The following is a 26,078-nucleotide window of genomic DNA, read 5'->3' on the forward strand; positions in this document are numbered from 1 at the left end:
TCCCCCCCCCCCCCCCCCCCTATTTTTCTTCATGCTTTTCCTTTTTTTTTCTTTTTCCTTTTTTTCTTCCTTTTTTCTATATTTTATGTTTTCAGTTAGATATATATGTATCTTATAATATATATATATATATATATATATTTGATAATCTTCTGTTTCAGTTATATTATATAAATTATATATATTATATATATTCTGTATTTCAGGTATTATAATATGTATATTATATATGTGTGATTGGTAGCTGCTCAATCCATAGGTGCTCAACCCAAGTTCAACCACGCTGACCGTCTTGTGCCCGTGATGGGCGGTCAACATGAAAAAAAATGCACAATAAATGTGAAAAAGCGCAAATACAACCCTTAGCGGCACTTTCGAACCGGTAAAGGTCCCAGTTCCGCTTGGACCTTTTGCGGTGCTTCGAAACGACGCTCAAAGCTCTTTTCAGAAATCCTGCACATGTCCCCACTGGCTTTTTGCGGCGCTTTATCTTTTTTTAAGCAAAAGAACATTTTTATGCTTTTTTTGCTCGTTTTTGCGCATTGACCGTCCATTATGCATGCATGATGGACGGAGGACGGTCAACGCTGTTGAGTGCGGCTTGAGTACCTATTGGTTGAACTACCATTTTTTCTATTATATATATTCTGTGTTTGTGTGTTTCATATATATATATCTATGTATATGTAATTAATATATAATTTGTTTGCCTGATTCTGGGTTATGTTTCTGAGTTATATTTTTGGTTGACTGTTTCTAAGTTTTATATATATATATATATCTTTGTGTGTGTGCAATTTATATATAATCTGTTTTCCTATCTTTTTCACACTTCACACATATCATGTATGTATGTATGATGGACGGTCAACGCTGTTGAGTGCCGGTCCCAAGCCCGGATAAAGGAGGAGGGTTGCAGTAGGCCAGTGACAGTCAGCATAAAAACTTAGTTACACCCTATGAATATGAACCAATATGAGAATTTTGTTGGGGCGTTCCCTACTAAGCGACCCGTTGTACTCTATAGGCCCGAAGGCATTGATAAATGGGCAAGGGTTGCTAGGTCGTCGCCCAGAAGCGACGCGTCACACTAGCGCCCTGGTGTGGTGTCAAATAAGCAAGGGTTCCCTCACTTTGTTGGACGGGTGGAGGATAAAGAAAATAGTTCAAGAGCATAAAATTAGGTTAGCCACTTGCAACATAAGGTCTTTAACTAGTAAGTTGGTAGAGTTAGTAGATGTTATGTGTAGGAGAAAGATGAATATTTTATGTCTACAAGAGACCAAATGGGTAGGTGAGAAAGCAAAAGTGATAGAACCTTGGGAATATAAGATTTGGTATACAGGAATAAATAGGAATAGGAATGGAGTAGGGATTGTTATTAGTCGTGAGTTTATAAATAATGTAGTTGAGGTCCGTAGGAAGGGTGAGAATTTTACTTATTAAATTAGTATTAGGTACGGATATTATTAATATTATTAGTGTTTATGCACCTCAAGTAGGTTTACATGATTCCATTAAGCGTCAATTTTGGGAAGATTTAGATGGAGTAGTACAAGGGATATCTTATGGAGAAAAGCTTTTCATCTGCGGTGACCTTAATGGACATGTAGGCATTAATAGGGATGGATTTGAGAGTATCCATGGAGGCTGTGGTATAGGAGAAAGAATTTTAGATTTTGGTTTGTCCTATGATATGATCTTAGCAAACACTTGGTTTAGGAAGAGAAAGTCTCACCTAGTAACATTTAAAAGTGAGGTTAATACGAGTCAGATAGATTTTTTCCTACTTAGAACGAGAGATAGGGGTTGTTGCATCGATTGTAAGGTTATACCGAGAGAAAGTGTAGCTACACAACATAGAGTCTTAATTTTAGATCTTAGAATTAGAAAATGCCGCAAAAGGGATAGACATAGGATAGATCTTAGAATTAAGTGGTGGGCACTGAAAGTAGCTAAACAAGGAATGTTTGTAGAGCAGGTAGTTAAGGAAGTTGATTGGTGTCTCGAGGAGGATTCAGAATCAATGTGGAATAAGATAGCGGGTGGCATGAGAAAGGTGGCTAAGGAGGTATTGGGTGAGTCTAAAGGCAGTGCACCGCTAGGTAAGGATATATCATGGTGGTACGAGGATGTCAAATTAGCTATTAAGGTTAAAAAAGAGTTTATAGAAATCTAAGTAAGAGTCTTGATAATGAGAATTTGGAGAAGTATATTATAACAAAGAAGGAAGCTAAAAAAGTAGTTTGAAACACGAATGATAAGTTATATAAGGAGGTTTATGACAAGTTGGATACCAAAGAGGGTGAAAAGGATATTTATAGGCTTGCAAAGATGAGAGATAGGAAATCGAGGGATCTAGGTATGGTTAGATGTATCAAAGACGAAACGCAAAGGGTTTTAGTCAAAGATGAGGAGATTAAGGAGAGATGGAAAGATTATTTTGATAAGCTATTTAATGGAAGTCATGCTCAGGATCTTGGAGACTTCTCCATTCCTTTTCATGAGATGAATTGTGACTTCATGCGCAAGATTCAAAAGAAAGAAATTGCAGAGGCTTCGAAGAAAATGAAATCAAGAAGGGCAGTTGGTCTAGATGGTATACCTATCGAGGCTTGAAAATGCTTGGGTGAGAAAGGTTTAGAATGGTTGACAAATCTTTTTAACAAGATTTAACAAATAAATAAGATGCCTAATGAGTGGAGGAAGAATACTTTGGTGCCTCTATATAAGAATAAGGGTGATATACACGATTGCACAAACTATCATGGTATAAAACTCATGAGTCATACTATGAAACTTTGGGAGAGGGTGATTGAGTCTAGGTTGAGGAAGGTTGTCATGATATCAGAGAATCAATTTGGTTTTATGTCTGGAAGATCAACTATGAAAGCTATACATCTTCTTAGACAACTTATTGAGAGAAATAGAGAGAGGAACAAAGATTTACATATGGTTTTTATTGATTTGGAGAAGGCATACGATAGAGTTACCTAGGGACGTTCTCTGGTGGACAATGATGAAGAAAGGTGTTTCTCTCAAGTACATTAGTATAATTAAAGATATGTATGAAGGAGTAGTAATCAATGTCCGCACTTGTGGATGGGTGACAACCAATTTTCCTATAACGGTTGGGTTACATCAAGGATCTGCTTTCAGCCCTTTCCTATTTGCTATAGTGACAAATGATCTTACGAGATCAATTCAAGGAAATGTGTCGTGGTGTATGTTGTTTGCTGATGATATTGTTTTGATTGATTTGTCTAGAGCTGGGGTTAATGCTAAGTTAGAATTATGGAGACAGACATTGGAAGCAAGAGGTTTTAAGTTGAATAAGAGTAAGACAAAATATATGGAATGTCGGTTTAGTAAGCAACAAAGTAGTGATGTGTGTAGTGAAGCTTGGTGAGCAAGAAATATCGGTGGATGACTATTTCAAATATTTGGGATCTATCATTCAAAAGTATGGAGAAATTGATGGAGATGTAAATCATAGGATAAAGGTTGGGTGGATGAAATGGAAAAGTACAACTGGAGTGTTTTGCGATCGTAGAATGCGATTGCGGTTGAAGGAAAAGTTTTATAGGACGACAATTAGGCCCGCTTTACTATATGGTACGGAATGTTGGGCTGCCAAGAGACATCATATTCAAAAAATGAGTGTAGCTGAAATGCGTATGCTTAGATGGATGTGTGAAAATACAATAAAAGATAAGATTCGAAACAAGGAGATACGTAAGAAGGTAGGCATTGAATCCATTGAAAATAAGATGAGAGAGAATCGTTTACGGTGGTTTGGACATATTCGGCGAAGGCCTAATGATGCTCCAGTTAGAAGGATGGAGAAATGGGAAAATATATTAGTTAAAAGAGGCCGAGGTAGGCCTAAGAAGACTTGGATGGAGATGATAGGAAAGGATATGAATGCTTTGAACCTCACTGAGGACATGGCATTGGATAGAAATGATTGGAGGATATGGATTCTTTTTATCTTTTTTGACACACACACTCACAAATAGATGATGATGCACATATATATCTGTTTTCTATATGTAAATATATATAATTATATATATATATATATATATTATAACTTATAAGCGTATGTAATTATGTATTATGTATATACTGGATAGTTTATGTATTTGTTTTTCACATATATTGATATATATTATCTTATGTTTTTTGTTGCTTACTCCTTTTAATTTAGTGAATTTACATTTTTTTTTAGAACAACAATGGAAGGGGCTTCTTCCTCAAGTGCTAGTGGGTGTACTCCATGTTCGACGTTTCCAGATTTAGAAGATGATGTGATGGGCTTGAAGCGAAAATCTGGCGATTCAACATGGAATTGGGCATATTGTAAGGACAAAAATGATTTGAATTCTGCGACGTGCGGTAAATGTAAAACAACTTATAAAGGAGGCATATACAAAATTAAGCAACATCTACTTGGGTTTAAAAACAATGTGAAGGCATGTGATAAAACCACACCAGAAATCAATATAGTAATTTTTGAGTACATGAAAAATCAAAGAAGAGTGAAAAAATAAAAAAAAGGGTTAATATATATGAAGGGAGATCTGAATACATGTTCTTAGTTTCGAATTCAGGAGGACTTGCAGTTTCGTAGATGGAGGGTGCAGCCGAATAGTAACTTTGGTTTGAAACCACCACAACCAAAAGGACCTATGAATTTATATTTTCGAGGTGATCTAGAACAAGGAAACAACAATGGACACGCTGGAGAACCACTTCAAGAAAGAAGAAGGGGATAGATGGTTTTATGAAGCAAAAATATCTCTTCATACATCAAAGTTGCCTTCCATTCATAGTATGATTGAAGTCATAGGCCAGTTTGGACCTGGGATGAAGCCTTCGTCGTACCACGAGTTGTGAGAGCCAATTTTAGCTAAAGAAATTATGAAAACAAATGAGTTCTTGGACCAATACAAAATGCATTGGACCAACTATGGATGCAACATAATGTCGGATGGATAGAGTGATACTAAGGGCCAAACGCTTATTAATTTCTTGGTTAATTGCCCCTTAGTTACAATGTTTTGATAATCAGTTGATGCATCTGATGAAGTTAAAGATTCAGATTTGCTTTTTCAAATGTTGAATGAGATTGTTGAAGAAGTTGGCGAATAAAATGTTGTTCAAATTGTTACTGATAATGCACCCAATTACATCAAAGCTGGTGAAATGTTGATGGAGAAAAGAAAACACTTGTTTTGGACTTCTTGTGCTGCACATTTTGTGGATTTGATGTTGGAAGATATAGGAGAGTTGTAATATTTAAAGAACATATTTAAAAAATCACTGCTAGTAGACCAACTGATAAAATATAGAACTGTTAGTGTGTCGTTTTGCATGGAATTAGCAAAGACAAAGAGAAAAGTGTAGTTGCTAGTTAAGTTGATTAAATTTCATATAACTTTAAGTTTGTATTATTTTTATAACATATATACTTTAATTACATCTAGTTTGATATTTTTTTATAGTAGATTGGTGGATTTCCTTTGGCATTGGTTGTCCCAAGCTCCAGACCGTTGTTCGTTTCTTAGGCCTCATATGTAATGCTTCCAATTGCGAACGTGTCTGCAGTATTTTTGAAGCGGTAAACTGTTATTTAATACTAAACAATATTTGTTAATTTGTATACATTTTTAACTTTATATTTTTTTTATAGATACATACAAAGAAAATCAATCGAATTTTGCACAAGAAGTTGAATGATTTGGTTTTTGTGTAATTTAATTGAAGATTGAGGCAATGATATAAGGAGCGAATGAGCAAAGGTGATCTCATCGATCCCATCATCTTATGAGAAGTCGATGAAAAAGATGAGTGACCAAGTGAAGATGAGGCGGTCTTTGAAGATGACACATCACTTACATGGTCTTTAGGTGAAAAGGCATTTGGATCGTCGGGGCATTGAGGGGAGAGAAAAAATTCGTGCTACACAAGACATAAGGAAGAAAAGATCGAACAAGGGAAAGAAGGTGGTGATGATGGAAGAAGAAGAGGAAGAAGCTAGTTCTATAGAAACTGAAGAAGATGACCAATATATTGATGAAGATGATTCAGATGGACTTTCAAATTCATCATGTAAAGATTAGATTCCTTAGAGTAGAGAGTCGAGAGTTTTGGACTAGCTTGCTAGTTCATTTATGTCTTTTTGATATTGTAAACTTATTGGGGTTCTTTGATCCTTATCTTTTCGACATATCATCTTAGTAGACTTGTTGAGTTATTGTAAACTTATTGGGGTTCTTTGACCCTTACCCTTTAGACATATATTAGTTTGTATTTGACTATTTTAGACTTGAATGCACTTATAGTGTTGTATGTGCTATATATTTGCAAATATATATTCAAATATGCTACATATTTGCCATGGTGGGTCATCATCATGTTTTGTATATTTAATATAGTTGCTTTACAATATTCGATGACATGTTGTGTTTTGTCCATTGCTTATTGTTGATTGATTTCATGTTGTATACATGTTTGTTATTAATTTTGGTAGTTTGTTTTCATATTTTGTATATTTTTAAATTATTTTAATTGGTGTACCGACTAGTCTCCCTAGGCTCGCCTAGTCTTTTTAGGGGTGCACTGCTTATGACAACTAATCTTGGCATTTGTGCAAATATGTTGCAAGCCTTCGAATGTGGTTAAAATCACTTAGGAGATTTGCATAATATCTGTGCAGACCTCTTGACGTTCACACATATGTTGTGAACCTTCGAATATGGTTAAAATCACCAAGGAGGTTCACAAGATATTTGCGCAGACCTCCTTACGTTCTCTTAAATATGTGCAAACCTCCAAATATGGTCAAAATCATTGAGGAGATTCACAACATATTTTCGCGGGTCTCCTTGTGTTCGCACAAATATATTACGAATCTCCAAAAGATGAAACTCACTGAGAAGATTCACACTTGCTACAACCTTTCGTTCCCATTTTTGTGGATCTCCCAACATTTGCACAATTATCATGTGAACCCTCGAATATGGTAAAAATCATTGAGAAGATTCAGATGATAGTTGCGCTGACCTGTTGACATTAGAGAGTTGGAGGATAACACACAATTAGGGTTATCTCGGGGGGCAAAGAGAGTCGCAAAAGAAAAAATAAGTATTTATATGAGTCTGAAGTCATGTGACTATAAACTTTGGAGGTTCATAAGATATTTTATGGGAATGTCAAAAGGTCCCGTAAATATCATGTGAATCTCCTTAGTTTGATTTTAACCATATTTGGATGTTCACAACATATTTGTGTGAACGTCAGGAGGTTCACAACATATTTGTGCGAACTTCAAGAGGTTCGCAACCTATTTGTGCAAACATCATGAAGTTCGCTTGCGAACGTCAGGAGGTTCACAATATATTTGTGAGAATGTTAGGAGGTCTGCACAAATATGTTGCGAAGGGTAAAATGATCCTAAATAAGTCGGGAATCAATGATTTTGGACATGCGGAGAATTTTGACATATTTGTGGGTTTTGCGAGAACACACCATTTTAAGGACAATATGGTCATTTTCTGTATTAAATATTGCCATGAAATTCTGAAAATTCAACTTGTAAACTTCCTACATGTTATGAGAATACTTCATTCTTTTTGGGATTTTGGAGTATTTCTTCGAGGCATAAAACTTGTTATTTGCATTTTCCTATGTGATTTGGTAAATGCCATTATAAATATAGTTCTTTTTCTCTATTGAAGGAAATAGGACGGTTTTCTCCCAAACTTCTTTCTCTCTCAACATTGTATCTTGTGTAGCTTGTATTTTGATATACTTTATATCTTTGCTTGCACATTTCATAATTTTTCTTTATTACCTGTATAGGCATGATAAGCATGTTTTCTGCATTCAGACGTGATAATGCATTTACGGGATACAATTAAATGCTTATCCTTTTTGGTAGTACACATTATGTTAACGGGAAAATGAATATATGTTTTCCAGTTATTGCTTTCTAATCATACTGTGTCCAGTATTCATTGTGAACTTTTAGTTGGAAACTGGACACTCACTGGACATGATCATTATGTGCATTGGACCATATATTTCAAATTTCTGACAAATGAGGCAACACCACTAGGAAAAATGAGATTTAACTTTCCTGGGTCAGTCTGTCTCTGCACATTTAAAATTGAAATAAAAATGTAACATTCTGACTACAAATACAATGTAGACCATGCTAATTAGGCTAGATTGACTTGCTGAATATTCCCAGACTGAAAAGAACCAGAAAGAATTTCGATCTCTGATTGATAACCCTGAAGGTAATCCTGTTCCCCTAAAGTTTACACAGGGCTGCTGCACCCTGGGATCCCTTTGGTTAACTTCTCCATATAAAAGAACAAAAGGTTCATTTGCAAAGATAAAAGGATAGAACCTTCCAGAAACTTACAACTTAAGATAGAATGGAATATTGAGACGGGATTTAAATCATGTGAACTTGCAAAGAAAATGAAGTGATACAACATGTAAATGAAGGATAGCATAATAGAACCAACATACCATCACATTTATGTTACTTAAACTGCAATATATAGTTTGCACTTTACAATGATCATAGGTGTGAATGATGGAATGAAGTGTCTTGTTTTCTTTTGCTGTTATTATGTTATAGATGACTCGTGCATGGAGTTGTTCTACTACCCTAACTATTATGTTGCATAGTGCACTGCTGACTCCAAGCATGACAAAGTTCACTTTCTTCATTGACATCATACTGGTATTGTGCACAGGTGAATATTGAACATAGAGATCGCTTTTTTGAAGAGTTTGGTATTGCAGAAGATGAAGATGAAGCTACTAAAAATGGACATATGGATCATGATGCTAGGTCTTCAAAACCTGTTGACCATCAAATTCTTTTTGGTGGGAATTCTGATGATCACTTTAGGGTGGGCGTCAAGTTTACTCGGTGAGATTATAGATAAATGTGATTTCTATCAACCTTCTTCTGTGGATGCAACTTAAATTTAGCATATGAGCTTTTCTGTTCATTACAGTAGCACGGTTACCAATACTTTTAGTGAGATTTGAACATATGACTGGACACTATCCTGTCATCACCTTTCCTCTGTTATGAACCCTTTCTCATTTGTTTACAAATGCTTCATTGTTGAATACAGTTCATAATCACTGAAATAGGCCAGAGTTCTCGGTGATATATCCATCCATGTGATGCCGCTTACTCGCATAGCTGAGTCTTGGGCTTCTCTTAGATTTCTGTGTGCATATGCATGTTTTCACTTGTGAGTGCATATACTTGTGTTCTAAATGTGTACTCATGCTTGTGCACGCTACTCTTTCCCCCTTACACAACTTTTCTTTCCTTTTCTTTTGGGGAGTTTTTGGAAACTTGAAGCTGTTGTGAGGATTGGGTTCTTTGCTTTAAATCATGCCCTATTAATGAGGGCAACTCACATTGGCTGCTGGCGTCTTCTCTCTCTCTCTCTCTCTCTCTACACCAGGAACCTTATCCATTATTTGCAATTGGCTGAATTGAATCTAATTTTGCCATTGTTATTTTGTCTCTTCTCCACAATCTATTTGTTGCAATAAGTTTTAAAACCTTTCCGTTGGTTTTCTTTCTTGAGTGTATATCTTGGTTTAGGATATCCTATCTAAACCAAATCTTAAGAAAGTTTTGTGAAAAAGGATTGACAGGTTAAAAGACAATGTTCTGATTATTTTTAGATTTGATCTGAAAGGGTTTTGCCAGTATGCTTCAGCTGCTTCATATTGGTATATTTTGTAGTTCATTATTCCTGATGAGGTGATATGCTGTAAATTTGGTTTTGTAGAGATGCTTTATAAACTGTCATTGTATTTTTAGGGAAGTTTTTTTTTTCAATTTTGGAGAATGAGTTGCTTGATTTCTAAATTACTTTGTAAATCATAGATTGCAGTACCATGGGTTGGGTATTGTTTCCTTGAATTTTAATGGCAATAGGTTATCTATATGGCGTCTTTATAAACAGGCTTCTATATGCTGGCCGAACTGTTATGGAACCAGATATATCTCAGGGTGCATTTGTTTCATGCTTTTTCCTATGAAAGAGGAGGAAAGAGGGCCTCTTTTCCAAGGGGGATGAAACAAACATCTCCATGTGAAATATGTGGTTGGATCCACATAATAAATGAAACAAAATAACTTTCCTATCAAAATGGATTTGCGCCCCCACCCCAATGGGAAGAACTTCTCTACTGGACATCCTATTCAAGGGAAAGTGACAAACGCCCCCTAATGGACCACATAGAACTTTAATAGTTGGATCAGTCAAAAAATTATTGTATATGTTTTATCAATTTCATCAATCCATATGTTTTGGTTAAATTTGGTTCCAGAGCATGTTCATCTATGCATGTTTGTGCTCTTCCTTTGTTATTTCATCAAATTTGTTTGTTATTAGCTGAGTCGTACATGACATTTGGAGCTATATTTCATTAATTTTATTCTTTGTATCTGTTGCCTTTTTAGGAAAAGCATAAAACTGTACAGCGATTTTTATTCGTCAGACATGATTATTGCATCTCCTTTTGGCCTTGTAACTGTAAGTAATTCTCATTTTTCCTGTGCTAATCATTGATCTTTAATCTTTTATTTGAAGAGGCTTGTTTACATGAAGACTTTTCTGTTAATATGAGCTTTTTCTTTTGGAGAGAATCTTTTCTGATATGTGAATTTTTCTTTGGAATATTGGGAAAAGCTTATTTCGAAGATGCCACCTGCAGGCTAACAATTTTGAAAATTTTGGCTTTTCTTTGACAAGATCAAATTCGTACTAAAATGAACCATGCATCAAAATTGGCTCAAGAGAGCATTGAACAAGTAGGATAAAATGATGTTTGACTGATGTACATCTTGTTAGAAAAGAGTCATGGAGATAAATGGTTATGTATTCTGTAATCATTCATGCACGGACGCACACACACACAGATGCATGCACGTCTGAAAATGAACACTAAAATTACTAAAGTACCATTTTGTAAACATTAAGTATAAACGGTTGATATGTAAGGAAAGGTTGCTTTCTATATGCCTAGCTTGTGAAAAGTGTAAGCTACCTTACTTCATGCTATAATGGAGTAATGTCTTTTGCATCACTATTTGGCATTCATCACCATGGAGAGAGTAGGATAAGGGAAACCCTGTATTTGTATCAAAAGGCCATCTAACCAAACTAACCTGTGATTGCATCATAGATCAACTATGTGATCCTCTATAACTTGTAGTCTTTACCGAGCTACAAAATCATTCTACACAGAATGCAAGTTTTATTAGTTGCTTATCAGTTGGATAAATTCCAAGAAAATATTTGTAACTATGTCACATAGGTGCGGGTGCGGGTACAGCGATGTGGCACTTTAAAAAAACTTGGGTGCGGGGAATATATATATATATATACATATATATATATATATATATATATATATATATAATTTTTAACAGTTTTAAGTTAACACTGTGTATTTGTGTGCATTTATGTATATATATAATATTAGATAAAAATGGACTTGATTAGGGTTAACTGAATCTACTTTTGGATAGAAATGGAGCTCAGTGTGGTTGACTTCACCTAACATAAAGGAAGCTGTGTCCAAGTGTCGCACCCGCCTGGGTGTGGGTGCGGCGCAGGTGCGGTGCCCTGTTAAAAGAGTCTGACATAGATTTGTAAAAAATACCCTGAGGACAAGGTTGTCAGACTGAGAAGCTGAAGCTGGAAATCATATGGAAGCGGAAGCGAAAAGCAAGACATTTTAAAATTTATAGGTAGTGAGAGAATCAATTTGAAAGCAAATCAGGAATAAAACAGGAAGCAAAATGGGAATTGAATGGGGAGCAAAAAACATCGAATGGAAAGCGGAAAGGAAATCAAATGACTAACCAAAATAAGAATAAGAACCAAACTAAAAATGAAACAAAAGAAATTGAAAGTAAAAATAAAATCAAATGAGGAACAAATATCTCTTATGTTTCTTTAACTCATTAAAACATATAATCCATGTAATTCTTGTGATATGAAATGGAAGAGTTATGATCTTAATAATGAAAACTTAAAACTAAATAAAAAATACAACTATAATACTATATAACATAAACTTTCGACTTTTAAATGCCAAAAAGCCATTTGATGTTTCATTTTTCTCTTGATAATTGTATTGTCAATCCTAAAATAATTAAAGTAAGTTGACTATTAGCATTTATGAAGTTGATTGGTAGAGCTTTTATATAAAGAATGAACCCAGAAATTATTGGAGGCTGATAGAAGAGAAGGGAAAGAATGGGAAACGAATGTAAAACCATAAACTGATTTTGTTCTTTAATAGCTTTAACTATTTTTAATCGAGATTCTTATTTACCTTTTCTAAACATAGCATAATATTTGGTTTAAAAATTAAAATAAAAGGACTAATCTTAAGTATCATGATCTTTTAGTGTCAGAACTAAGTTTTTCTCAGCATCGAAAAATCATGGTTAGCAATTTAGGAGAAGCACATGGGAAGCAAGAGAGGAAACACATGGAAAACACAAGAAGAGCAGAAGCCCATGAGATACATGTAGGGAAGTGCGAGGGAAGTGAGACCCCATCACATTTTAGAAGCAAGAATTACTATGCTTCCAAAGCTAGCTGATGGGGAAGTGCACTTCCCACCTATCTAAGGTGCTTCTGGTTTGCTCAAGCGAGAACAAAAAAATTAGGAAAAGATCAGCACAATCATTACTTAGATATAACCTATGATGGCTAAAAGGCATAGTCAACATTTTGTGGGACAGCTCTCAGATCAAGTGTGCATGTTGCCAATTCAGCTAAATAGTAATTGGTAGAGGGATGAGATGCTCTATGCAACATAGGACTTCAGGTTGGAGCTTCACGAGAAATTTTATGAATTATGCCTTTTATGTTCTAATTGCTTGGGTGCAAGTTGAAGAATACTCCATTTAAAGTAGGGAATTTTTGTTTTTCTATTTAACAGCTCACAAGTTGCTACTTATTAAAGGCACGTATCCTAGAAATTTTGAGCAAGCAACATTTCTTGGGCCAAATTAGTCTGATAAAAGAATACAATAAGTTGCATAAATTGTAAACCGGCCAAATTGTTTTCTTATTTACATATAACAATCTGCTTTTAAGTGTTTATGTTTGTCCATCTAGCTGTTTCTCATTAGAACGAAAGCCTGTTTGATCTTATTCCAGTCCAGTTGATCATTGGTTGGTTTGCCCTCCTCTAGTTCGTTCAATCAAGTTGTGCTTTTATTTTTTACTGTTTTTAATTTCTTCTTCTCTAAGAGCTTGTGAAACGCTCTGACCTCCATACTGCCCAAAATTCAGCCTGTCACTATGCAAATAGTGTGTGAAGTTTGACTCAAATGGTGATGGAAAGAATTTGCTTTACTACAGATGAAGGTTTGGCTATGAAAAAAGAATTGATTGAAGTGGGGTAGTGTTTAGTTACTGAGGGTAAAAATTGTAGCTTCATTGCCTAATAATATGGTGTTTTACTCAAGAAGTTGATTGGGTAGATGCTGAAAAGTGGACTTAAATGTAAATTGATAAAAAATTGAGCGCTTATGTGATTCATTTGAAAATTGTGTGCCATCTTAATGTTTCCAAATTGATCATAAGGTTATTCTCTACTTTGTATCAGCTCTTGCATAATCTGGGCATTATTGGTTCTTCAGCAGCTAAAGGCCCATATGGTTATCGAATGGCCTGCTGTGCAAATTTACCAGTCCTCTAGTTGTAAAGTATCAATTTTATCCTGTTCAAGTGATTGTCTATGTAAAAGCTATTACTGTAAATAGCTTCTAGGCATGGGGAAATCTGTAGTTTCAGAAAATGGAGAAATCTTGGGTCAGGTCTTCCTGGAGAATATCAGAAAATTATTGAGACATGACTTAGTTGATTTGGTTGAGTTCATCTTTCATTTTATTGTATACTACATATGTATTGTATAAGATTGTATAGATATTTTTGTCCAAGTTAAAGTTAAGAAATCTGTAATATTGTTGTACATACAGTCTAGTGTATTTGTTATTGTATATACCCAAGTATACTCAGTATACTTTTAGGTATCTCTTTTTTTTTTAATTTATTGTGCTTTGTATTCAAAGTACACTAGAGATACACCTATTGTATATAAGGTATACCTATTAGATTCAAGGTACACAGAGGTACCTTATTGTATATTTATTTTTTAGGTAAGGTATACTAAAGGTATGCCTATTAGGCTTAGAACAAGTATCTTTGTACGTTAGACTAGATTAGGTGTTTTGTATTTTATTCTTCATCGTTTGGTCATTAGAGTGGGTAGTTTGAGTAGCCATTAGAAATGGCTAGTCAAACAAGCCGTTGGGTCTAGCTCTAACGGCTAGTAGGAGAACTCCTACTAGCCATTGGAGTCCCTTCTATATATTGGTGCTCCCCTTGTATATATATATATATTGTGTGTGTGTGTGTGTGTGTGTGTTTTGAGTGTGTGCCCATAAGTATTGTTAAGATTTTATATATATATATATATATATATATATATATATATATATATATATATATATATATATATATATATATATATGAAACTGAAATATCCATCACTTTGTAATAGTGGTCAGCCCATTAGGGGCTGACTGTGTAATTTTTATATTTTATATTTTTGTTATTTTTTAGCTCTTTATGAGCTGCTGTACTTCAAAGAAATAGGTCCAACTAGCTGTTGGAGCTGCTCCCAATTGTCACAAATGTGACCGTTGGGAGCCAGCCCAACAGCTAGTTGGGCTGCTCCATGCTCCTTCTCTCTTGTTATAAATAGGGGTTCTTCCCTTGTAACTCTTCAATGCTTTCTCAAGCATTTTGTAATACATAAGCGTTTATATTTTTCTCTCTTGGCCCTTGTGTGGGTGGTGTGGATTGATCCATAAGTGGTTCTTTATGGGTTGGTTGTGTTCTTGTAAGCCCACAAGAAGCTCTCATTTGCTTTCGTTCTTATTTCATTACATGGTGTCAAAGTTTTGGTGCTCTTGGGTTGTGATTCATTCGGAAAGGCTAAGAGGAGGATCATGAGATTGGTGGAGCATCGGTTCATAGGATCGTTGCATTGGGAAGCGCACCATCAAAGTTCTCTTCAACAAAATTCTTGCTACCTTCTTTTCTCTTTTCTTCTCTCTTTATCTCCTCTCTCTCATTATTGTAAAAATGGAGGATGAAAAGAAGTAGTCGTCTCCATTCCCGTGAGACTCAATGATACTATGTGATGTGGGCATCCATAGTAAAGCATAAAATATGGGAAAGGGGTCTATTTGGTTTGATTGATGGCATCGAAAGAGTCTAAACTTAATACTTACTAAGATGGAAGAAGGAAAGGAAGTGGCTTTTCAAAGAGACGAAATGTCTAAGGCCGTCCCAAATATGAGAAAAAATGAAAAGAATGGAGGATGAGTCATTTCAAGATAATTGGATGACTCATCAATAGTGTTGACATCAAAAAATGCTTTAGCTTAGCAAAATTTGATTTTGCTAGTGATGCATAGAAGTATCTTAAAGATATGTATAGTCTCAAGGATATTGCTCAATGAGGTAAAAACTATGACCCAAGGAAAGATGAGCATTAAGGAATATTACAATGCCCTCTCTCTTCTTTGGGATGAATTGGCTCTTTTAGAGCCAAAGTGGCATTGCCCCCAAGTTGTAGAACTATGTGAAAAACAAATTAGAACGGATCAAGGCTTGCAAGTGCTTTGTGCCTTGTCATCTAAGTCCCTTATGTGTCCCTGTACTACTGCGAGCGCACCATTAAGGCGGAAGGCTGCTAGACCTCCCTTGGGTTCGTGGTGATCTAGGCTGCACATGGTGATTCACTTGCACGAAAAAAAGTACTAGTGCTTTTGACTACATAGGATAAATCAACATTTATTGGGTAAAAGATTGAAGATCAAGCTGTGAAAGCAAAATTTATTGGGTCTGAAAATCAAGTTGCTGATATATTCACAAAGGGCCTCACAAGACGAGGATTCTGGTTTTTAAAATCCAAGTTGTCCATGGTCTTATTCCATGAACAACTCGAGGAAGGCTATTGAGACATGATTTGATTGATTTGGTTGTGACTTCAGCTTGTATTTTATTATGTATTACTTGTTTATTTGTATAAGATTGTATGGGTATTTTTGTCCAAGCTAAGGTCATGCAAAATAGGGGTTATTTTTGTAATTACTACACTCATTACTAATTTGGGGTAGAATTGTAATTTTTGCATTAGTGATTTAATATAAAAGGATACCCAAGAGATCACATCCCACATTGGGAACAATGCCATTCATTCCAGCCCTCTTTTGCTGCTGTTCTTCTTTATGCTTGAATGTGTCAGGGTGCATCTCAAAAGAAAGATACCTAAAATCTTAGAAAAATATCAAGAAATCTCAAAGTATTGCTGTAACTCTACCATGATCATTTTAGATTAGCTGTACCTTTCTGACATTTTCTAGATCTACTTTTCCAGCATCACCAAGAATTATAAATATTTTCTGGATTATTAGGGTATTTGTGACAAAAACTGTTAAAATTTTGGAAAGATGCATGATAAAAAACAATGTCAACTTGGAAAAGAGTATGCTGACTTTAATCTTGAGTACTCTTCAAATCTTTCTAGCAGTCGTTTCCTTACTTGGTCGTTTGATCACATGTTTGAAACAAGAAACCTGAGAGATAATACCTCACTCTCAAAATCTCAAATTCTACAATCATGTTTTCATTTTTTTGAACAAGATATTCAGAAACTGTATAAAATAGTGTAAGAAATAAGAATTATATATGAAGATTCAGTACATCAATATCTATTTTATGAAGAATACAAAGGGTCATTCTGCCACTGCATTTCCTAGGCAGTGAAACAATATTTCTCTCATGCTTTAGAACAAAATTGTTGCTCTCTCTCTCTCTCTCTTGATTCACAAAACTGAATGGTTGTTTGGCCAAAATGGTAATTAATGACCTCACTTGAGCAGCTGTTTAGATGACTTGCAGTGACAGTCCTTTTCAGTGAGATATGATCAAGAAAATGATGCTTTCAATAATAAAAATAGGATAAAAAAAAGACTGGAGAAAATGATCAGGTTGTTTTCTTGGGCGATTGAACCTTCAAACATTGAAGGTATCAGTAGCATTGTTGCCAGAGTAGAGCTCTGAGGCCACCTAAAAATAGAAAATTTGGTTGCAATTCACTGTGAAGGATGAATGATATGATAGTGAAGAAGTGGCAAAGCAATGTGATATGTAGTGAATATGATGATGATGCAACTGTTTGCTTTAAAATTTTTACATTATACCAATTTTTTAGAGAAAATTATATATAATCCATCGGTCCATTGGCGCTTTTTGCTTTTGGATTAAAATGTTACTAACAAATAAATTTTCAGATTTTTGTAAAATAAAAGTGTTGCTGAAATCATTGTTAAACACATTAAGATTGTTCTATCTGCTACTTATCAGAAAATTGAGGAGGCCAAGAAGGTGAAGGAAAAAGATTTTGACTTTCTGTCCTCTATAGAGGTATAGATTCCTGTGCAAATCTCTATGTTGTTCATATAAGTCAAACTTTTTCCCTATATTTTTGTCTTCACACTCGTATAACTGACAGCAATGATTATGTTGGCTGTCCTAAGCAGGTCCTAATTACTGATCATGCAGATGTAATGGCAATGCAGGTACATTCACTTGATATTATAGTTTTCTTTCCTTTTTAGTATTATGCTGACTGCAAAATTCTGTATTGCTTACTCTATTCATGCTATTATGCAGAACTGGGACCACATGAATTTTGTTTTTAAACAGGTTAATCAGATGCCATCAAAGCAGCATGGTACTGATATTATGCGCATTAGAAAATGGTAGGATATCGACCATCTGTATATTCATGAAGAAATTGATTCAGAACATTCAAATCTGGTGTATAAATGCTACTTGTCTCTAGTTGCATAAAATGAAAGGGCCACACAGAAAGTGCAGTCTTGTACTCCAGGGTGTTGGGGGAGGGGCATACTGGGGTCTGCAATAATCTTCTGCTTTTTTGCTTTTTGCAAGAAGTGGCTTCCCTCAGGACTAACCTGCATCTCCATGCTAACAGCCCAAGCGCTTGGTGAAATGGTTCTTAATAGTTGCATAAATTGCATAAAGCTATTTTACCCCTTTTTTTCAACCATTATGTTGTGACTTTTTGTATATATTATTGGGTCCTTGGTTGCATTATTAGTTCCAACTGTTTCTAAATGTTCTTTCTTTTATTTTCTTTTTTCAATTGTTTGTTGATCAGGTATCTGGATGGACATGCACAATTTTATCGTCAGACAATCTTGTTAAGTTATTTTGTTACCCCAGGTATCAAATGTTTTTCATATATTTTCTAGCTTTTATTTCTCTTTCCGTACACGGGTTGTGTAACTTATGGCACTTTTTCATTTGTATGGTTGCTCTCTAGTATGAGTTCTGTCCTTGCATGCACACTTTTCTCTTCCCTTGTATCATAGACCCAATCCCTCCCTAGGCAACTCCCTCTCCAACATCCTGTAGCCCTTTTTATTTATTTATTTTTAGAAAATTGTGATGATTTTTTTTTTCGAAAGGCAAGCTGGGGTTAGGCAGACCCCTACCAGATAACGCTTAAGCCCCATGTGGCAGAGGGATTCGAACCTGAGCCTTCAACTTGGCACAGGACCCCGCTTACCACATTGTGATGATTTTAAGCAGAAATTTATGTCCCAACTTTCTGGTCACTGTGTGTGTGTTTGGGGGGGGGGGATTATGGTGCTGCTTTCTGATCATGGCAGGTACTTAGAAACTGGATGGTCTTGCACAGATGACTCTCTCTCTCTCTCTCCGTTAAATATGACTGATTTGTTAAAGTCAAGACTACCAACCGTACCCTGTCTCACCCGTACAGAAAACAACAAATGAGACAAAGGCAAGGCTTGGATGGTAAAGTCCCAAAAACAATAGCGTAATGGGACGTGAGTTACAATTCCTCTTTATAACTTGGACCAGATCCAATACGTGATTCTCAACACAGCCCCTCAAACTGTACGTGGTAAGATCTATGGACAGTTTTGACCTTTGATAAGTAATGCCTATTTGTTGGGAACAGTTTAGTGAAATTATCGTTCACTTGATCTTCTCCACAAGTGAAAACAGGTTGAGTTTCCTTATCTTCAACCTTTTCTCCAACAAAGTGTTGATCCAGTTCCACATGTTTCATGTTCCCATACTGAACCGGATTGGTGGATATGGCAACAACACTTCTATTATCACAATATAGAGAGACCTATAAATCGGTTGATGTAAGGCAAACAACAATTGTCTATTCCATAGGATTTCAGTGGTAACAACAACCACAGTCTGATATTCAGCTTTCATGCTTGATCTTGCAACTGTTTGTTGCCTTTTACTCAACCACAACACAAAGTGAGAGCCTAAGTAAACACAATATCCTATAACTGATATTCTTGCATATGATTCTCCTGCCCAATCAACATCTGAATAAGCAATAATGAGCAGTGGTGAGTTCACTGGAGCCCCAAGTGATGACTTATACACCAAACCATCTGAACATTTTGGGACTGTGCATGTATTGTGAGACTTGGTTAACAACATACGCCAAGTCTGGTCGAGTAAAAGTAAAATGCTGAAGTGCTCCAATTAAACTTTTGAACATGTCCGACTCAACCGTAGGAGGATGTTCATCTCTGCATGCCTCAAATTTAACATTCTACACCATAGGTGTCTTGACAGGTCTACAGTTCATATCAAATCTTTTCAGAACATGCACAACATGCTTGCATTGTGTCAACATAAAGAAGTTTTCACTTTGACCTACCTGAATCCCCAAGAAAAATCGTTAGGCTTTCAAATATTTTTGTGATGCTACATAAGATGCTGAGTTGCTATTTCTCTTTATAACTTGATATTTTTACATATTCATGTGATGCCACTGAAGTATATTTTTTATGTTTTGGTTATTGGTGCTTGTTTTTCTGTTACATGTGGTGCCAGCAGCTTTGTTTATTACACTGTGGTGCCTTCAGCTTTTTCTTTAAATAAATTTTCAACAGTCAATTTTCAAGCGGAGCTTCTACCTGGTCATACTATTCTGAGTTGACTGCTTTTTTTATTTAATGTGCTATTGTTCCTTTTTAATTTAATGTAACTTGAATCTTTTCATGCTTTTGGTGACAGATATGAATGCATTATTCAATAAATTCTCTGTGAACTACCAAGGCAAGGTAGGCTGGTATATTTAAATTTCTTTTCATCCTCATTTTTATTTTTAATTTTTTAAATTTCTTTCTTAGGTAAAATTGGCACGTGAGTATACTGGCATTCTCCAAAAGATTCTACTTCAAGTGCGGCAGGTTTGTGTCATTATTATTATTATTTATTGTTATTCTTTAAGATGATATGTGGTTATAATTTCTTTAAATAGTGCTTGTGGCATTAATGATCTACGGAAAGAAATCCTGAGTGAAAGATACAGTACTAAGATAAAATATTCATATGTTGTAGGTTTATGAGCGATTCGATGCTGCTTCTATCATTGATGTAGAGGATGCTCGGTTTGATTACTTTGTTCAGAAGGTTTGATGTCTTTTGGTTGAAAATAGTTCATGTGCTGTTTGAAATAATTTTCAATTTTTAATAGCATCTGGTCATTATGCTTACTAGATGAGGCAAATTGATGTAGGGTTGTTTATGCCATCTCTTGTTAGAAAACCACATAATTCCATCCCTGGCATCCACCCATGAACATGATCAAACTTATATATTAGATACTCAACTTCAATGAAACATCCAAAATTGAAATTAATCATATGTAATTGTAGGTTTCATCACCTAATTACTTGGAAGAATTCACATTTCTTAACCAATTTGTAACCTGTTGGCTTAAAAATGTGTTTGGCTGTTTTTCTCTGCTTAGATGCCTCCAAAACAAGTATAAACAGTGCTGGATCCTTTTGGCAGTGGAATATTTCTTCGTAATTAGATTAGTATCGTTATTTGTTAATTACATTTTATGATTTTTTTTTACTGGATAAAGTGGAGAAAAAACCGCCTTGCTGACCAAGATCATTGGCCATCAACCCCAGGTCATTCATGTCCAATATACTTTAATGAAGTTTTTGTGACTGTGAAGATGCTAAGCTCTGTGATATTCTCCGATGTCATAGTAAAAATCATAAAATATCAATTTATGTTACATTTTTATTTAAGCCTTGATGTAACATGTTGGTTCATGTCAGTCATATGCAAAGCGGCAATCAAATTAGCTACTGATTTTCTATTATTGCATCTCGTTACTTACAGGATTTTAATGTAATTCGTTTTCTGTTTTCTATTTTCTAAGTGCTTGGTTTCATTACATGTATGACTTATCTAAGAGTTGAAATATTGAAACAAAAACCAGACTTCTTTGGTTGCTTGTAGGTAAACCAAATATTGATGTTGAAAGTTCATCTTTGCAGGTATTTCCTAAGATAAAGGATTCACTCCAGGTTTGCAACACAACTAACACTTGTTTCAGTTCTTGCTCCAGCTTGCCTGTTGCTATTTTTATTTCCCCTTCAGTTCTTTCTGGTTGAGTTTCAAGACCTTTGATTTTCTCATGTGACAAGGGAATCAGTCAATCAGCATGTGCTTTTTTTTTCCTTTTTCTCTCCTCTTTCAACTTGTTGACAGTAACAATGCTTCTATTTTATGTAAAACCTGTTTCCTTTGTCATGCAGGGTGGAATCATGATATTTACCAGTTCATATTTTGACTTTGTGCGGATTCGAAATTTCTTGAAGTCACAAAAAGCTTCTTTCTGTATGCTTGGAGAGTAAGAATATGACCTTTCAGCATGCTATTTATCAATGTTCCCTATTGAATTAATCAAGAGCTGGCTGAGAATAGGAAGAAATAATCTTTTATACTGCATAAGTGTTCATGAAGAGAAAAGGATGGCAGCAATTTTTTTTATTAAAGCTTATATTTCTGGACCCTTTAGTCCATGGGTGGCTTCATGTTTGTGTGAAAATATCTCAAAAGAGATAATGTGCAAAATAAGCACTACCTCCACAAAGGGATATGTGCACAAAGGCACAAGAACACTTAGAACAAAATGTACACAAGGTACAAATAGAGAACACAAATGCTAAAATATAAAGAATTTTATTGAACAATGGAGAACAATGCTCCAAACATTGAATAACATTTAAGAGGGTGGTTCACCCCTATTTATAAAGGAGAGGAAGCCTTGGAGGGGCTCCCACTAGACGTTGGAGCCCCTCCAACGTCTAGTGTTGGACCCCCTCCAAGGAGTTGACTAAGTCAACAAAAAAAGAAAAAGAAAAAGAAAAGAAAAAAAAGGAAAAGAGAAAAGAAATGGAAAAAGAAAAGGTACATACATATTCACTAACGTTGATATGCGTAAAAAGGAGAAAAGACAGAAATACCCCTGGGGTTACATGATGTGAAAATAATATAACACACACACACGCATATATATATATATATATATATATATATACAAAAAAGGAGATACAATTTAACACCCTCCCTCAAACTTAGGACGCAATGACCAAGAGTTTGCCGAGAAGAAAGTTGAATCTAGGAGAGCAAAGCACTTTGGTGAAGAAATATGCCAACTGATATTCTGAGGTCACGTAAGGAAGATCTATAACTTTTTGCAAATATGCTTTTCTAACGTAGTGGCAGTCCATCTCAATATGCTTTGTGCGTTCATGAAACGTGTGATTTTTAGCATGGATGTATCGAATGTGCTCATGGTCGGAAGCTGCTATGATGTAGATTAAAAAAAAACTATAAAACAGGTAAAGATTGAACCAAACACAGCAGATTAAGATAATTCCGTCTGATCAGATCTAACTCTAATTTCATGGTAAACACTTTCGATCAGATGAGGATTATCCAGTAATTGCATGGGAATTCTCATCAGATCTGATGAAGAGTTCCAGGAATTGCAAAAGAATTTCGGCAGGTCCGGATTGGCCAAATTCAACAATCTGGATTTTAATTCAAAATGAACTCGGGCCAAAGATGCCTCAGTAAAGCTGATAGATCAACAGAGGAATGCTACACACGAGCCTCTGGATTTTAGAGCAGATCAAGCTAAAGTTTACAGCTACTGTGTCTTTACAGTATTGGAAACCAGAGATTCACATTAGCTAATATGAGATATCCACGGTGAATCGGAGATTCACTGTAGAACTCAAATCAACTCCCGACGAAATACATACAACAAATCAACTTCCCACGATAATTTCCAGCAAAACAACAGGTTTCGGCAGATGCAACGGATTCCCGAAAATATAAAGGAATCTGGAAAATGCAAAGAATTTCACGATGAACCCGAGATTCACCATGAAAATCAATTCTGATCCTGATTATGATAGGATATAATGATTTTCACGGTAAATGATTCCGGCAAAGGAATCCGGCAGATCAAGGATTTCATGGTGAACAAAAAATTCACCATGAAAATCAAATTCGGCAGATGCTAAAGAATTCAAGAGGTATAAAGGATTTCACGGTGAATCAGAGATTCATCGTGAAAATCAATTCCGGCAGATCATCTGATTCCGGATCTAATCGAATTCCACTGCAAATGAGAATTCACGATAACTTCAAACTTGATTTCACCGTGAATCCGAGCACATGCCAAACAAAAATACAAAAGAAGAGAAGGGCGAAGAAAAGAAAGGGAGAGGAGAAGAGAAAATGAAGAAGAAAACTTACAGTCTTGATTGAGAAGGGAGGGTGATCTCCAGCCTATGCGCCGCCACCGATATGTTGCTCCACCAGAGAAGAAGGAACAAAGGAAGGAGCGAGAAAAGGGAAAAAGAAGGAGAAAAGAGGAGGGAAAAGAGGAAATCTCAAAAAAATGGAAGAGGGAAAGGGGGGAGCCAAAAGAAGTTTCGTTTTTTTTTCTTTTTCAAAATCTGGTTTGAAAAAATGATCGTCCTTCATTTGATGCTTTCCCTCTCCTTATAAAGGATAGGGTGTGTAAACACCCCAAATTTTCACCCTTATTCAGTGTTTGCATTTTATGTGTCATTGCATATCATTGCATGCATTTGGCATATCACCTCACTGCATTACGTAACATTGTATGTCATTGCATCTCATTTTCGAGATCCAGTACTCCTGTTTTCAAAATCTTTTAATCCAGATTCGAGTTTTAAAACTTTTCTTTCGAAATCAATTTCACAAACTTGAGTTTTTGCATCAATATTTTCTAATTGTTAACCCCCAGGATCTTGTTTTCTTCATAAAAACAATCTGGATTTGTTTTTAACTTAATTTCAATCCTCAGATGAGACCCATTTAGGTTGTGTCGCTTCTGGATTCCTTCATTTATCAAAATTTCTCAAAAAATCTCAGTCCTAGTTGGATCAGGACTCTGTCTTTTCATCTTTTTGAATCTTTTCAAAACTCCATTTTGATTCTAAATCAGATATAATCATATCCCTTGCCCATTCTTGTTATTTTTGGCCAAAATCTCAAAATCCCAGTCCAATCAGGACTCTTGTTCCAGAGTTCTAGTTGGATTAGGACTCTTTTTTCAGAGTCCCAGTCAGATCAGAACTCTACTTTTTACTACCATTTTACCTGTTTTTGAGAAAATCTTTCAAAATCCTTCATTTTGGCCAAAATTCTAGAGTTTTAGTCGAATTAGGACTCTTTCTCGATTTCACCCTTTACTCATGTTCTTCACTTGTTTTCAAAACCTTCTCATCTGATTTTCAAAATCTTTCATTTTAGCTAAAATTTTAGAGTTCTAACCGGATCAGTTCTCTTTTTCCAGAGTTTCAGTCAGATTAGGACTATCTTTCATTGTTATTCTGCCTGTTTTTAACCAAATCTTTCAAAGAGAAGTCAAAAACTCAGAGTTTTAGTTGAACCAGGACTCTGTTCGAAGAGTCCCAGTTGGATCAAGACTCTGACCCTGATTTCAATTTTGGATAGATTGCACTCTTATTATCACAACATAACTTTGTGGGTCCTTGAACTTGAATCCCCATGTCTTGTAATAATTGATGAATCCACACAATTTCCATGGTTGTGGAAGTCATGACTTGATATTCTGCTTCTGTGGATGATAGAGACGCTTTCTGTTGTTTCTTGCATCTCCATGAGATAACCTATAGCGGAGTGACGATTATTTGGGTCACCTCTCCAATTAGAGTCAGTATATGCAATTAAATTTAACTCAGAAGATGAGAAAATAAAAACTCTCTTGTTTAAAGTTTCCCTCATGTATCTAACAATTCGGAGAACGACGCCATATGGACGGATGTAGGAGCATGCTGGAATTGGCTTGCAGTGTGTACGACATGTGAGATGTCTGGCCTTGTGATGCTAAGATACATTAGAGACCCCACAAGTTGCCGGTAGGGGGTGGGATCCTCCAAAGGTATCCCATTATCGATCTTTATTTTTTATTCCACAATTTTAGGGGTCTCACAGATTTTATCCTCAGTAATACCTGATCTGTCAAGAATCTCACATGCAAGTTTAGTTTGAGACAAAAAATAGCCTCTATGAGAGTAGGCTACCTCGATACCAAGAAAGTATGTCAGATACCCCAAGTCTGACATTTCAAACCTTTCTTTCAAGGTGGTTTTAATACTTTTGATGCCCTTTATGTCACTACCCGTTATCAACATATCATCAACATACCGCACTAAAATCACAATTCTTGCATCAGACTTTTTAGACAAACAAAGCAGTGTCAGTGTAGCATGAAGTAAAACCATCTTGAACCTTTATTTCATTAAATTAATCATACCAAGCCTTAGGGGTTTGTTTTAAACCATAGAGCGCTTTTTGCAAACGAAGGACTTTTCTCTTTGGTATATCCATGCCAGGAGAAGCATCCATGTAAACTTTTTCATTAAGGTCTTCATTTAAAAAAGCATTTTTAACATCCATTTGGTAAATGTTCTATTTTTTAATAGATGCAATGGTGATCAAACATCTTACAGTGACCATTCGTGCAAC

At 35.5% G+C, this 26,078-nt stretch overlaps 1 protein-coding gene across 1 annotated transcript in view; it reads left to right on the top strand.

Moving 5' to 3' along the window:
* Positions 1-26,078, top strand: part of NOF1 (U3 small nucleolar RNA-associated protein) — a 61,290-nt gene that overhangs the window by 29,092 nt on the left and 6,120 nt on the right. The window contains exons 7-17 of the mRNA XM_090013503.1: positions 8,775-8,953; positions 10,517-10,589; positions 17,520-17,579; positions 17,696-17,734; positions 17,829-17,917; positions 18,340-18,404; positions 20,256-20,302; positions 20,372-20,431; positions 20,583-20,654; positions 21,539-21,568; positions 21,800-21,894. Coding sequence (XP_089869629.1) covers positions 8,775-8,953; positions 10,517-10,589; positions 17,520-17,579; positions 17,696-17,734; positions 17,829-17,917; positions 18,340-18,404; positions 20,256-20,302; positions 20,372-20,431; positions 20,583-20,654; positions 21,539-21,568; positions 21,800-21,894 — 809 coding nt within the window. The remainder of the gene's footprint in view (positions 1-8,774; positions 8,954-10,516; positions 10,590-17,519; positions 17,580-17,695; positions 17,735-17,828; positions 17,918-18,339; positions 18,405-20,255; positions 20,303-20,371; positions 20,432-20,582; positions 20,655-21,538; positions 21,569-21,799; positions 21,895-26,078) is intronic.

The sequence above is a fragment of the Nuphar pumila genome, chromosome 7 (genome assembly GCF_984573655.1).
Source record: "Nuphar pumila chromosome 7, dmNupPumi1.hap1.1, whole genome shotgun sequence".
Taxonomy (NCBI): domain Eukaryota; kingdom Viridiplantae; phylum Streptophyta; class Magnoliopsida; order Nymphaeales; family Nymphaeaceae; genus Nuphar; species Nuphar pumila.